This window comes from Dasypus novemcinctus, chromosome 3, assembly GCF_030445035.2.
Source record: "Dasypus novemcinctus isolate mDasNov1 chromosome 3, mDasNov1.1.hap2, whole genome shotgun sequence".
Classification (NCBI taxonomy): domain Eukaryota; kingdom Metazoa; phylum Chordata; class Mammalia; order Cingulata; family Dasypodidae; genus Dasypus; species Dasypus novemcinctus.
The window spans coordinates 11,685,737-11,700,154 of record NC_080675.1 but is presented as its reverse complement, the minus strand read 5'-3'; the positions used below and the strand labels follow the sequence as shown (position 1 = coordinate 11,700,154).

Below are 14,418 nucleotides of genomic sequence, written 5' to 3'. Positions count from 1 at the left end.
AGCTGGTCCCGTGGGGCAGCTGACCTCTGATCTGAGAGTAAGCTCTGTGCTCTGTGGCGTCTCGTGGCGGGGGAGAGAGGGGTGGACGCCAGCTGACCACCCAGAGGCCTGCCAGCACCTGAAGCTGGGTGCACAAAATACCTGGTCGCTGTCCCTCCTCACCCTGGTCACCCAGTTCTGGGCAGTGCCATTGTGGCCCCTTCTCCCTGGAGCTGGGACAGTGGGGCAAGAAGGGGCCAGCAAGGGCTGATTTCAAGTGCCTGTGCATTTCAGGAATGGGTCAGAGACTGCACCTGAAATGTTTCCACCTGCCTTGCTCACCTGTGCCCGCCTTCCCACCTGTCCTACCCGCTGGTAAATGGGGCCAAATGGGGCACCACGCTGATACAACACACCCACGGATGGACTCTTTCCAGATTCTCTAATACACAAGAAGGGAGGGGGAGCTAACGTGCTATTGTCCTGGTGGTAGACTGAGTCACGCACCCAAAGTCGTTCTTCATCGGTGCTCTGGTGGGAGTGAGCTCTCTTATAAATGGGACCCTTTGAAGAAACCGTGTCTTGAACGTGTGGACTCACGTACGCACAGCTCTACTAAAATCCTCCTTAGCTGTGAGCAAACTGAGCGCCGGCGGGCTTTACTCCTGTGTCGGGAGGACTAATGGACAGAGGAAATCCGGCCCAGCCAGAGGAGCCAGAAGCAGAAGTCAGCAGAAAGCTGCAAGGGCAGGTGCAGAGCACGGAACCCAACGGCGCTGAGCCAGGCCCCGGGCGCCGACGCCTCAGTGTGGGCTTCAGCCTCCAAAACCGCGAGCCGGGAGATCCCTGCCGCTAAGCCAGCCCGCCGCGCGGTATTCGTCGTAGCAGCAGCTCTTGCGGCGTGTGTGGGAACCACGTGCGGTGCGTCTACCGCGTGCCGCGTCCAGGCTGGGCCCTTGGGCAGCGCCGCACATGGGCATCGGCCAGCCTCGCTGCCCAGGGGGCGCTGAGCCACTTGAAGGGGCAGACGCATTCCTAACGCAGCTCCGCGTCCCCTCCAGGCCCTCGGGGGGCCCTCGGTAAAGTCGCCTGCGTGGCCCCGGGGGTGCACCCATGGCCGACGCGGGCAGTGCTGAGAGCACAGCGTGGACTCTGCCTGCCCTAAGCTCACTAAGGGTTGAACCGTGTCCCCCAAAAGCCATGTTCAAGTCCCCACTCTGGCCCTGGGAAGGTGACCTCATTTGGAAGCAGGGTCCTTGAAGATGTGACTAAGACAAGACCATGCTGCAGTAAGATGAGGCCTGACCGGTAACCCTGGTGTCCTTAGAGGAAGAGGACAATCGACAGTCACAGCGGACATGTTTCAGCAGCCCCAGGAAACAGAGGCCGCTAAGGTGGAAAGAAGTGCCCGGGGTGGCTGTCCCCAGGCGCCCTTTAGGATTGAGGGTGGGCGCTGCCCTGCCCCAGGAGCAGGCAGGAGTCAGACGCGCGCCCACGGGTGGAGGGGGCAGGGAGAGCCGAAGCGATCGGAGCCTCCCACCGGGCTGTCCGCCTGGCTGATCTGGGTGGGCACGTTCCAATCTCAACGACTCTCCTGGGTAGGTTTTCTTATCGTCGCCTCTAGTTTACAGATGAGGACACAGAGGTGCAGACGGGCTACGTAATTTTCCCACCGTTCTCCTGCTGTGAGCCGGGGAGCCGTGAGTGGAAGCCGAGGTGGCCGTGCTCCCAGCCTGCACGTGTTCCTACCCGCCATGCCACACCAAGGGAGCCGTTTTTAAGTGGCCAGGTGACACGCTTTTTGGCCGCCAGCATCCACCCCTTCCCTAGGTCTGGGGCTTTCCCCACCGTACGGTCCACTGGGAGGCAAAGTCCACTTTCCTCTTCAGAAGCCAAAAGGCCACAGAGGTGCCCCAGCCCCCGGCAGCTGGCACCTGTGCCGGCACCCAGGCTGGGCAGCCAGGACTTTCGATGTGGAGAGAGTGACACTGAGAGAGACACAGAGAGAGCTCCTTGCAGCCGCGGTGGCACCATCTCCTGGGGGCGGCGGGGGCAGGGCCGTGGTGGCTGTGTCCACCCAGCCCCTCTGCGGGAACTCGTGTTGGTCCTGGCACCTGGTGCTCCTAGTTCCGGCCCTGGTTCTCCTGCCCTTCGAGTCATCTGCGAGCTATTCAGCATCTTTCCAAATTCCTTTTCTGTTTAAATCGGACAGGCTCCATTTCCGCAGCTTACCATTAAGAACCCCGAGCAAATCACCCTTAACAGAGGAGTTTTGCCATACACGCTGATGCGTCAGCGAGCTGAAGGGCTTTTTACCCAGATTAACTGGTGCCATCTAATGAAAAGGGAGCTTTGGAAATTTCAACCCTCGAGGGCCAGCTCTTTCCATTTTTTGAAGGGCACGAAGCATATTTCCAAACACAGAAAACTCTCATTTAAGTCTAGGAAGTTACAGCATAGAAGGGAATGTTTTGTTATTTTTTTCCTGGCTCATTTAAACCTTTTTCCTGTTTGCTTCTCTTGTATTCTGAGTTCTGAGCGGCAGTTTTACACTCTGCTCACCATACTTTTATTCAAAGGAATGAACAAGGGAAAAAAAAAAGTCGACTAAATTCTGGAGCTGTGACAGCCAGCCAGCAGCTGTGCCCTTTCCTTGCCTGAATGTTCACCAGAGTCTTAATCCTGATAGATGTGGGGGGCAGGTGGGGAGTCAGGGACTAGATCCCCAACTGATAAACTACCCGAGTGGTTTCCGTTCAATTTAAGCTTGGCTTAGTTTGCCTGTCATGGCAGAGTCCCCTTTTCATGATTCTCTTGGGATCAGCACAAAAACTTCAAATTATGTCCTTTTCATAACAGAAAAAACCTGGATTAACAAGACGTGTTTCAGATACTTACATTGCTATCTTCCAAAAACTTAAGTGCCTTCGCTATGTTGTTCAACCGAAAAATACGATGGGATGAGGATTTATATTCATGCAGCTATAAAACAAAACAAAACAAACAGATAAAAATAGGCACTTTGAAATGCCAAAATTGGGCTGCTGGGTGTGCTTTTCCGCCTCTTTACTTTTTCACACTGATTTCTAGAGAAAGTACAGGGGCCTCAGCTAAAACCCACCTGGATTGCCTCCAAATCCTCACGGATGTGTCTCCGGATTGATGTCTCGGGACATACAATTACAACGTGACATCAGAGGGCCCTCGAGGGTCGTCCTTATTTACGGTACCTGGGACTTAATTCGTTTGAGTTGGTGGATAGGGAGAGCCAAAGTGGGTTAAACAAGGGACAAATTTGTCAAATTTCTCTCTCTGACCCAGCTCCTGGCTTTTTATATTTCTCCCTTCTCCAGAGACCTTCAGTAACATTTTCTCTCCACTGCACTGATGCCTTTTGTCAGAGCAGGGAGCATCAGCTGTAAGCATCACCTCACAGCTGCTAAATCATACAGCAAGTCCCAGATGTTTCTGTTTTCCAGCCAAGAGCTTTGCGGACAGTTTCTCCCAGGTCAAAGAGAGGGAGAGAGGGAGATGCTCAGGGAAGCTAAAAACCTGAAAAACGTTAGTTCTCCCTACTGGGACCAGATTTGAGCAGACATGCTCGGTGGGAGATCATCGGCGCTCCCTAGGTGGGGGTTTTGGTTTCCAAAGCAGGCCATGGGTGTCCAGGTCAGGCCAAGCTGACGGGCCAGCCAAGGTCAGTTCTTGGCTGGGCGGTTTCATGACCCACTGAGTGTGACTCAAAGACTGCCAACTGTGGCCCACGAGGGACACATTGCGGTAGAAACACTCTCCGCAAAATGGGGAAGCCAAGTGCTGGGAATGCAGAACAAGGAACACCTTTTCAGGAAGGCTTTTGGGGACCATACTCCTGGCTCCCTTCAAGACCTGCTAATAAATAACATTGTTGTTACTGCAATGGGTCTACCCTTCCTTAGAATTTGCACACAGAGCCCTATTGGATGGCAGCAAACACCTCCCATTTTGGTACTGAGAAAGCAAAAGTGGGAAGGGTTGAGGGCTTTGATAAGATTCCAGCTACGTTAAATCTGAGAACAAAACCCAGGGATATGGTTGGGTAGGGCTGTGGCCCCGTTGTTGCCCCTTCGGATCACCTTGAGCAAACCAAATACAGGATGCTCAACCTTGAGGCTCTTGGCATTTCGGGCAGGATCATTTTGCTCCCTCCTCCCTCAGGGGGCATTTGGCAAAGTGTGGAGGCTTTTTTGATTGTCACAACTGGAGAATGCTATTGGAGTAGGGGCGAGGGACGCTGCTAAACATCCTGTAATGCACAGGACAGCTCCCCACAACAAAGAAGTATCTGGACCAAAAGGTCAACAGGGCCAAGGTTGAGAAACTGCTGTACGTGCAGGGGAGGAGGACCGATCTGCATGTGATGGACTTATGTGACCCGGAGAGGCTTGGCGGAAGTCCAAAGGGGTGTCAAGGTCAAGATCAGCTAGTTCAGCTCAACTTCAGTCAACTTAGCTAGGAATGACAAGAACGTTCCAGAAGCCAGCAGTTTTAGGCTCAGGGTTGGTAATAGAATTTGGTTGGTAAGAGACCTTTCTCCTCATTCTTCCAGATTCTCAGTTATCATTCCAGTTAACATAATAGCTGCCTAAGCTAAACTTTATCTAGTTCCAATCTTTGACCGTAATAGACTCAAGAAAAATAGTGAACATTTATTTACTTACTAACATAGAAATGTGTGCGACACATAATCTTATCACTCTTAGACATTGATAAAGGAATGTCATTCTTCCAAATTTTTTGTTACAGGATATAAAAAAAATCTTCAACTGCATTTTCCCTTGCATTTTATTCTTCCGGACCCTTTTGTGACATACGTACCAGATTTTGCCCAGACAGGACTTCTAGCAAAGCCATTAGGATTTTGCCATCTTGGATATCAATGAATAAATCTTTAACTTCTAGAGGTGGGTTGCACTAGGAAGGAAAGAAAATAGCTGATGAGTGACTGGTATAATCCACAAAACTATTTCAGAGATGCATGTTTCAGATCAAGAGAAAACTTCCAAACATTCAGATCTGTCTACAGGCAAAAAACCTACTGGAAGAGGTAATGAGCCCCTGGATGGCTGGATGCCCACGCAACCGATACACAACTTTTTGGCAGGGGCACCATGGAAGAGATTCAGCATCAGGCAGCTGGTTGAACAAGTGACCTCTGGGACCCTTTGAACTTGAGATCTTAGACCCCAAGATTGGAGAACATGCATATTTCTGCTTAAACCTAGAAACACATGGCATGTCTTGATTATAGCCTTCAGTAGGATAAAATACTTCTATTAGGGCTCACATGAAATTATCTAGTGCCAACCCTAAACTTCAGAGTTGGGGAAACTGAAGCTCCAAGAGGATGGTCAAGCGTTTGGTCAAGTCAGCTTTGTCTCATTTCCTGTCTCAGGTCACATGGGCCAACACCAGGGCATCCCAGACCCAGCCCGGGATGACATGACCCCTAGGTCAGGTGGCCTCGGGGCCGTGGGCTGATGCCAGCAGGGTGCCTCCCATCCCTGGCCCTGCACAAAGCTCAGTGCGTGCTCCCCCAGAGACCCCCAGTGTGACTTCGTCAGTATTTACTCCTAGTCTGGAGGTGGTGGCACCCATGGCAGAGGAAGCTAGGAAGGTGCTGGTGGCCTTGGCTGGGAGATGGGGGTGTGGGGGGGTGGACAATCACGGCCTGTGAGTGGCAGGGCCTGGCGCGGGGAGTGGGAAGGAGACCTCTCCTCCCCCGCTCCAGCTTCTAGGTCTGTGAGGCCCTCAGGAGGTCAAGGTTTATTTATATGTACACGTATTTAACTTGATTATTTAACCACACAAGTAAAAACACTCATTATAACAAATCAACCAATTAAAGTGGTATTAAAAAAAGTTAACCCACTGAATGCCACTCCTCCCCCCCTCCTGAGAAAAACCACACGCGACGTGCTTTGAGACGCAGAGGTAGCCCCTTCACCCTTCACGGAGCAGCAGGGAGAAGCCCGGCCCTCCGCTCTCCAGGGAGAGAGCCTGAGCGGCCTTGCCTGCCGCGCTGCACCAGCCATTCCAGAGGAAACGGCCAGAGCCCCGGCTCCCCCGGAAGTGGCTTCCTTCCCGCAGCCTGGGAGCATCCCTGAGGAAGGCATTTCATTTGGGGAGACAGGCATTTCTCTCTGTCCCCCCCAGCTTCACTCCTGGGGACGTTCCCAGGCCCACCTCTGGGACCCGTGCAAGCCCGGCCAGGGCAGCCTTCCGCCCCTTCCCTCCCGGGCCCAGCTCGGCACCCCAGCTCCTATTTGGGTGGCCTTTTTGCCCCAGGCCTGGGTGACCTGGATCTACTGTCTCAGGGCTACGGAATCTGTCAGTCTGGTCGGCTGCGACGCGCCATTGACTTGCAAACTGCATTTCCCAGAACCCAGCCTTGGGCCCCACGGCACCCCTTCCGCCAGGGAGGCTGGCTCTTCTTGGCCTTCGTTTCGGGCTCCAGGTAAGAGCCTGCCTGAATTCAGGCGCCTGTGGACTGCACAAGTTGGAAAACAACGCCTGCCAACCAGCACCCCAGGGAGCAGGGCCCAGGAAGCTGCATTTTTAACGGGACCCCAGCCCAGGATCTTCTGTGTACCTTTTGGAACTGGGCCTTTGGCAATGGGGGGGGGCCGGGGCAGGGTGCTGAGTGTTCACAGATGGGACAAGACTAAGGGGGGAGGGAGGTAAAGTAAAGTAGGAAACAGTGGGCCTGTGGCCCTGCCCTCCTTGTCCCGTGGGGACACCTCCCTGCAGCAGCCCTGGAGGGCCCGTGTTTTCTTTTCCATTAAGGAAGGTGGCATTTCCTCACCCTTTTTGCAAGCCCTCTTCCCCAGGGTTAGTCAAAAGGCAGGACTATTCCACCCACAGGTGCACAGAAAAGGCCTGCGCTTCTGGGGCAACAATGACTTTGAACCCAAAGGCAAATTAGTTTCTTTGCAAGCCCCGAGCCTGTTCCCCACCCAGCAGGATGGCGTCGGGTTACCGAGCCTCTGGCGGAAACGTTTGTCCGGATCGAGCAGGCAGAAAAGGCAGGACCAGAGCGAAAGCGCCCCTGATAAATGGACTGAAAAAATTTCCAGTTACCAGCCCCGACCGTGGCCAAGCCTTATTTCGGGGTTAAACCTGAAGAGTAATTTCCACCGACAGTTCCCGAAAGAGGCTCGGCAGCACCACCAGACACGGTTTGGCCCGAGTCCCTCCCGCGCGCTGGCAGGGGGAGAAGTTGAAACAGCTCCAGTGAAAACAGTCCTCGGGCCCAGAACGTTCCGTGGGCTTCATGAGATTGGTATGACCAAATAAACAGCACCCCCAAGGGCTTTCTTCATGAGCTAACTCCTCCGGTAAATTAAGGACCTTATTCAGAAGCCAGGGACTCAGTAAATATTTCTGACAGCCTTCAAATTGCAGTTAAGCCCAATCCACCACGGAGTTCTGGGTTTCCTTTACATGAAAGGTTGTTCTTGAAAGTCTCAGGGTTGGAAACACGGCTGTTAATTTTGCCCTGTTTATTAGGCATCGGTTTCAGGTGCTATCTGATTTATCTTCTGAGTGGGTGCTACCAGGAAAAGGGGTGGGAGCAGGGCCCATGAGAAAGGCTCAATCTGATTGCCAGCCGATGTTCGTTTCGGGGGGCAAGGGGGTGAGGGTGTTTCCTCTGAACTTTCCTGAGTTTACTTTTTAATTTTAAAACAACAGCAACAACAAAAATGCTCGGCAGCTGCGCTCCATCCACCAGCAGGAATTTCCAGCTCCCTGACGGGCGTCAGGCATTCATTCAGGTGTTCGGCGAGCTCAGGTTTGGGGAACGGACCCCCCGCTTCCCCCCATAACACTCCAATTTATGAGCACTGCCAAAAATGCAGCAACAGTCAGAACATCTGGCAGAGTGTCTATAACGCTTCCTACGCGGTACGCAGGCTTTTCACCTAAGTGCAGGATCGTCCTGGGCTCAGTGGCTGGACTGGGTAACCCATTGCACAGGCGGGAATGGCGGGGTCAGCGCCGTGTGCTTGCTAGGGAACTAGTGTAGGCCCAAAGGCAAACACAGTCAAGAGCTCCACTTCCTACAAGCCCTAGTTCTTTCCTCTGTTTTCTAATCATATCAATTCTTTCCTCTAAAAACTTTTCTTTTTTGTTACCGAGAAGTAGTCCTGTAGTTGCTCTTGGACCTTTTGAGAGTAGAAAATATATACCCCTAAGCCCTGTAGAGCGGGATGCTGAGATATAGCATATTAGCATATCAGAAGTGAGGCTACTGGCTGGGTATGTTTGGAGATTCAGATAGTGGAAGATAAGAAAGAAGTGAAGTAAGTGAATCCCATAAATCAGCTTTCCTAAAAAGAGAACGATGCTTCTTGGTCCCACAACCTCAGGGAACTGAGAACGTTCGCCGCCTTGGGGTCAAAGCTCGAGTGTAAGGAGGGTCCCGTCTCTTCTCTCTCGTCACCCTTCCCAGCAGGGTTGTTTATCCACGTCACATCGCTGGGCTCCTTGGTGGCTCACTGTGTTGTCTCTTTCACGGGAGGACTTGCTTCAGCTGCTTTTGTTTTATGGTGTGTGCATGAGAGGCTTGCAGACAAAATGCAATCCAAAGCAGCCTGGCCAAAGAATGCTAGTTAAAAAAATGGAGGGGTGGGGGGTTTGGAGAAAAGGGTCACTACGTTTGTGGCACAGGAGAAGCCACAGAGAGAGTTCTCCTCTCGGTTGTGGGGTTAGAGCCATTTAGATTCCCTGTGCCTCTGTTTCCCCATTTGTACATGGCAGTGCAGGTCATTGTTGGGATCCAAGGAGACAGCCTGTGTGAGTGAAGTAGTGGCTAATGTTATCAGTGCATAGAACCATTAAATGATTAACAAGGGAATCTGGCTTTGTTAAAAGATGGCGTGAGTTCTCGCAAAATCAATCCACAATACCAGCAAATTGCCCTTAACTGAGAACATCCTTTTGGTACCCTGCAGTGAGAGGTCACCCAATAAATATTTAAATGAACAACAACAGAAAGAACACTTCCCCCTCCCTGCTCTACCGAACTGCAAGCCCAGTTACAGACAATCCAGCCCTTAACAAAAGCCCACGGGCCCTGCTTACCTTTTCTAGATGTAGATTTACCCAACGGGTAAAGGTCCTCTTCTGCACATTTTCCCTTTCAACTGAAACAAAGAAATGCCATAAATGGGGAGAAAAGAGCGAGGTGCCCACCGCGACCTCCCCGCCACCAGGGGAGATCCCTGTGCAGGGCAGCCCTACAAGAGCCCGTGCCTTCCTGGAGGGCACCTGGCGGCGGGTTCTTTGACCCCCAGATCCATTTGCCCAGCCCGACCCCGGGTGGCTACTTAACCCACAAATTCACACACAGCAGGAAATGGTCTACGTTCTACGTAAGATGAGCATTTGGGCATTTGACTTCCCCGGTTAAAAAAGCAATGGTGGGAAGTACGACTTAAAACCACAGGGCGCAGAGCGGGTGTAGCTCCGTGGTTGAGCACCTGCTGCACATGTTCAAGGTCTGGGCAGGCTCAATCCTCGGTATCTCCAAAAAAATTAAAAAAAACACAAAAAACCCATGAGATGATGTTAACGTACAACCACCTCATCGTAGGGTGGGGTGGCATTGTAGCGGGTGTAGAGGAGACCAGGGTGGGGTGGGGGAACGACGACGAGGAAATGTGCAGTGTGTGGTGGGAAGAAGCAGGTAGCTCTGGGTTCACCTCTCAGCTCCATCATCTCCTGGCTTTGGGAGCCTGAGCCGGAGTCCTCTGGTCAGAGGACAAGAGGCTGGGTGCCAGCAATCTGCAAACCAGGCTCTACACAGTTCCCGGTACAATGGCAGCTACTTATCATTAATATTTAATGTAGCTGTTGTTTTTAGAGCCAGGAAAAACTTTGCATCCTCCTGGAAGGGAGGGTTCTGCAGGCATCTGCTATGGAGCTATGGGGGGAAAAACACACTGATATTGCCTGCCAGGGGAGAGGATTACCACACAGGTGGATTGAAAAGGTCATTCATTGTCAAGGGCAACTGCCATCTACCAAGCACTAATTGCATCCCAGGCACTTTGTTCCCATTCATCTTTAAACCGTACAACACCAGCGCAAGGCAGAAACTATTCTTTTACAGGTGAACAGAGTGGGGCTGCCCAGGGCATCCGCTGGAGGGGGCCAGAGCTGGGGTCCGACACCCAGGTCTGCCGGACCTGCATCAGCCAGCACCCTGAAGTGGAAGCAGGGGGCCTGGGTTTGCATCTGGCTTTTCCAGTTACAGCCAAGAAGACTGCACTTGTAATAAGAATAGTCGTGATAATGGCTAAGAAAAAACATGTCAGGCACTGATCTAAGCACTCCACATGGGTTAACTTAGTTCATCCTTCGGGAACCCTCTGCGGTAGGTACTATGCTTTAGTTTCCTTGGCTGCTCAAGCAAGTACCGTGCAGTGGGTTGGCTTAGATGATGGGAATTCCGTGGCTCATGGTTTTGAGGTGAGCAAAAAGTCCAAATCAGGGCAACACCAAGGCGACGCTTTCTTCCCGGAGACTGGCGTTCTGGGCCCAGCTGCCAGCGATCCTCGGTCCTGCGCTCCTCCATCACATGGCAGGGCACCTGGCCTCTCCCTTCTCTCCCAGGTCCCGCTGACCAGCTCTTGCTTCCCCTACTTTCTCTCTCTCTGTCTGAACTTCATTCTGCGTATAAAGGACTCATCCTGACTGAGTTGGGCCACACCTGAACAAGTAACGTCTTCATCCAGTGGTCCTACTCACCATGGGTGCACACCCATAGGAATGGATTACGGTTAAGAACATGTTTTTCTGCTTTACATACAGCTCCAAACCACCACGTGCGCTTATAACCTTCAGGTGGGCAATCAGAGGCACCGAGAGGTGTTGCAAGATCATGATTAGCAAGGTTGTCATTCTTGTTTAACAGGTGAAGAAACACTGTGGGTCAAAGAATTAATAGGCAGCAAAGGTGGGACCACACACACCCTAGTCACTCTGCATTCTGCGCTTTGTCCTCTCCCTCCTGAGCTCTGTGGCATTAACTGTGCCCAAGAGGGCAGGAGAGGGTTTCTGCGATGGGTCAGCTGCCCCCAGCTGGGCTCTGCAGCAGCACCCTCAGCTTGGGCTGCCAGGCCTCTCACAAAGCTTCCTGGAAACGTCTGGACCAGACGGCTTTCACGGTGCTAACTGCTTGATTTCAACATCGCGAAGCATGTATCACATACGTTTAAAACCATTTCACATTTTCTTTAGCAATAAGAAAATGAGAGCCAATTTATCTCCTGGGGGTGGAAGAAAGCTCCAGTTTTCTATAACACCTATGATACTTTTTTCTTCTCAGTCTCATTATTAAGTAGATAGTGGTGTCCACAAATCACATTTTAATATTGTGCCTTTCACTCTTTTTATTGAAGAGCCAGTAGAGAGTAATTATGCATGTTTAAGTGCTTTTCTCTCTTTTCTGCAAGGGACGGGAACAGTGGTAGTAGGCATTAGAATTAAAGATGTAATTCCAGTAAACTGTGTTTTTGTGGATAGTGAGAGGAGGGAGAAAAGAAAAGAAAAGCATCTCAAAGATCCGTTAAGTCTTGAAATCTCAAAGGGGAAGATCTGAGGACACGCTGCCCCAAGCTCTATTTAAGATCTTTCTCAGTCTACACATACAGATCTGCCCCACCCTCTTTAATGGCTGCCGCGTTTTCCATAGTATGCATGTTCCGCCTTTATTTCCCATCCCCCATTGAAGGACACTTAGGCTATTTCCAAGTTTTCACTGTAATCAGCATCGCAGCAGCGAACTCTTTATATAAGCATGCTGGTACATGGTTCTTTGTGCACAGGCATATGAGTGTATTTCTTACACTTGACAACCAAAAGTGGAAACGCTGGGTCTTAGTGGTAGGCACATTTAAATTTTAATAGCTACTTCCAAATTGCCCTCCCAAAAGGCTGCTCCAGTTTATACTCTCACCCTCAACTGTCTTTAAACAAGTTTATGGGGACTGTAAAGTATTTACACACACACTTTCAAACACTCAGGCTGGTTTCTCCATATGGTTTCAGAGGGAGAAAGTAGGTCCCCTGAAACAGAAGTGCATTTAGTTAAAGCCACAGGGGCCCTGGGTTAGGCGGTTGGTTTAACTGCACTGGAGGGTGTAAAGGAGGCGGTGGGCATCACTTAGTCTACACATACCTCATCCATCCAGCCACCCACCCGTCCACTCATCCACTCATCCACCCATCGTTCACCCATCCTCCCAGCCCAGGGACTGCCACATGCTGGGCACTACACTGGATCTGTGGGCAAAATCAGAGATGAAGAATTAGGCATTCCGGAATCTGCACTCCAAGAATTCACAGCCAAGGACAGGAGAGAGAAAACACGGATGCAGGAAACAAAACACATGTGCAGGAGAAATGAACCAGAAATTAGATGGGGCCTCCAGCCCCAGGGCTGGCCCTGTCAAGGCCCCGTGGTGGACTCCGGGGTGGAGGGGCTCCAGTCGGCAGACCAGGTCCTGAGCTCTGCTTGCCCAGATTCAGTGCAGCTTCCCCTCTGTTCCGGCCAAATCCAGTGAGTGAACCAGAGCACACGTCGGCTCCAACTCACACCCACAGGAGGGTCGCGGTGACCGAAGGATCTCAGGGGACGGAGACCAAATGGCAAATGAACACCAGGGGCGCCCCAGGCGGAAGCAGGAGGGTGTGGACACCCTCCCCTCTGGACCTAAAACTGGGACGCTGCATGTGAGAATTTGAGCCTGCCCCAGAACAGCCACTTCTGAACCGCCTACCTTCAGCTGAACCTCGGGCAAGTTCCTAACTTTCAAAACACCTTTGCCTCCGTCCCCTCTCAGCAGAATGAGGGTAGCCTCGCTTCTCTTGGTGGGGATTAAAGGAGATGACCCGGAGCAGCATCCCCGGCCCGCTCCACTCTCCAGGGAGGTCAGCCCCCGCCCCCGGGCACAAAGCACGCCCTGGCTTGGGGAATTTCGCCTGGTGCCTCCACACCAAGGTCTGATGCTCTTTCATGGCCTTCTCCGTTTCACGATACCCGCACCCCCGACCTGCAAGTCTTTTCTACTTCTGGCTGCCAAGACTCCATAAACTTTATGTAGTTCCCATAAATCCCCCGGCCCCTTTTTTCCACCGCTCCCATCACGTTGTAAAGGTGGAGGAAACCGTTTCTCTGGAAGGGTCTGGCCCTCTCCAGGAGTGTTTGTGGGGGCCCGTGGAAGTTTACCGGGCTGCAACAGAGGAGTAACGGGGCTGTAAAATCGCCATGCCCCGCTCCGTCGGCTGAGGGAGGCAATGGGACTCCGGGACAGATGTCCGACTTACCGGCTCAACTCAACCATCCCAAATCCCCCAGCCTGACTTAGGCTCTGGGTTTGCCAAAAACAGTTTTAAACGCGAGAGTATGACCCCCCCCCCCCCCCGCCTTCCTGCAGGCCCTCTCGGGTGTTGGGAGCACACCACATGGTGAAATATTCCGCCTCTGCCCCAGCAGGCAGAGTGAAAAGATATTCATTTCCACTGATGGCCCTCCATCCCCATCTCTACATTTCCCTGCAGCCCACTGCCTTCTAGAATATTTTAGATTCCCCCATCCTAACGAAAAGGCTTCATGGCTTTTATCTGCATGTAAAAAAATTTATACTCTTTATAAAAAAAATAAAAGAACAAAGATAAGTCTAGAGAAATGTACTTATAAACCTCTTGAAATGTCACGTACTCCGAGATCACTTCTGGTGACATTTTATTGACCACCCTTCCCAAACTAGACATGCACATACGAACCTGAGCCAGGTAGATACTCACGGACACCACTTCAATGTGATCAGCAAACAAACTTGCTTCTCAAAGTGTGGCCCATGGATCACTAACATCAGGGGAGTCTGGATGACAGTTAAAATGCTAATTCCTGGACCCCAACCAAGAGACCTACTGACTACTCATATTCTCTGGGTTTGAGGCCTGGAAATCTGCATTTAACGAGCTCACCAGGTAACAATGATGACGGTGCATAGACTGTGAGTCCCAGCAGGAAGAGAAAATGAGCACAATTCCTTGAGGCTTCTTCAAGCAAACTTGAGAACGCCAATGGGCTTGCCAGCCTGGCGGAGGAGAAAGAGCCAGCAAGTGGGCTCTATCACGGACCGACCTGGGGATACTGATAGGCTCCCGGGCTTGCTATGAGGATCAAATGAGACATCGCACCGGGCATGGCTTGCTTGCCAAAGGGTTCTTCCTGATAATGGGACCCCTGGCACGGTTTTATTCACGGAATTTGTGCACTAGGGAGGACTCTAATCCTCCTGAGAAGTGTATCTGTCCGGGAGGCCTGCAGATCAGAATTCTTGAAAGGCAGACTTACTCGCTGACATCCACCCAGGGTGGTCAGCGGGG

At 51.8% G+C, this 14,418-nt stretch overlaps 1 protein-coding gene across 1 annotated transcript in view; it reads right to left on the bottom strand.

Moving 5' to 3' along the window:
• Window positions 1–14,418, bottom strand: part of CLMN (calmin) — a 120,012-nt gene that overhangs the window by 36,132 nt on the left and 69,462 nt on the right. Inside the window, exons 2-4 of the mRNA XM_004467644.5 lie at window positions 9,103–9,164; window positions 4,837–4,932; window positions 2,878–2,961 (exon numbers count right to left, since the gene is read on the bottom strand). Of these exons, the coding sequence (XP_004467701.2) occupies window positions 2,878–2,961; window positions 4,837–4,932; window positions 9,103–9,164 (242 nt within the window). The remainder of the gene's footprint in view (window positions 1–2,877; window positions 2,962–4,836; window positions 4,933–9,102; window positions 9,165–14,418) is intronic.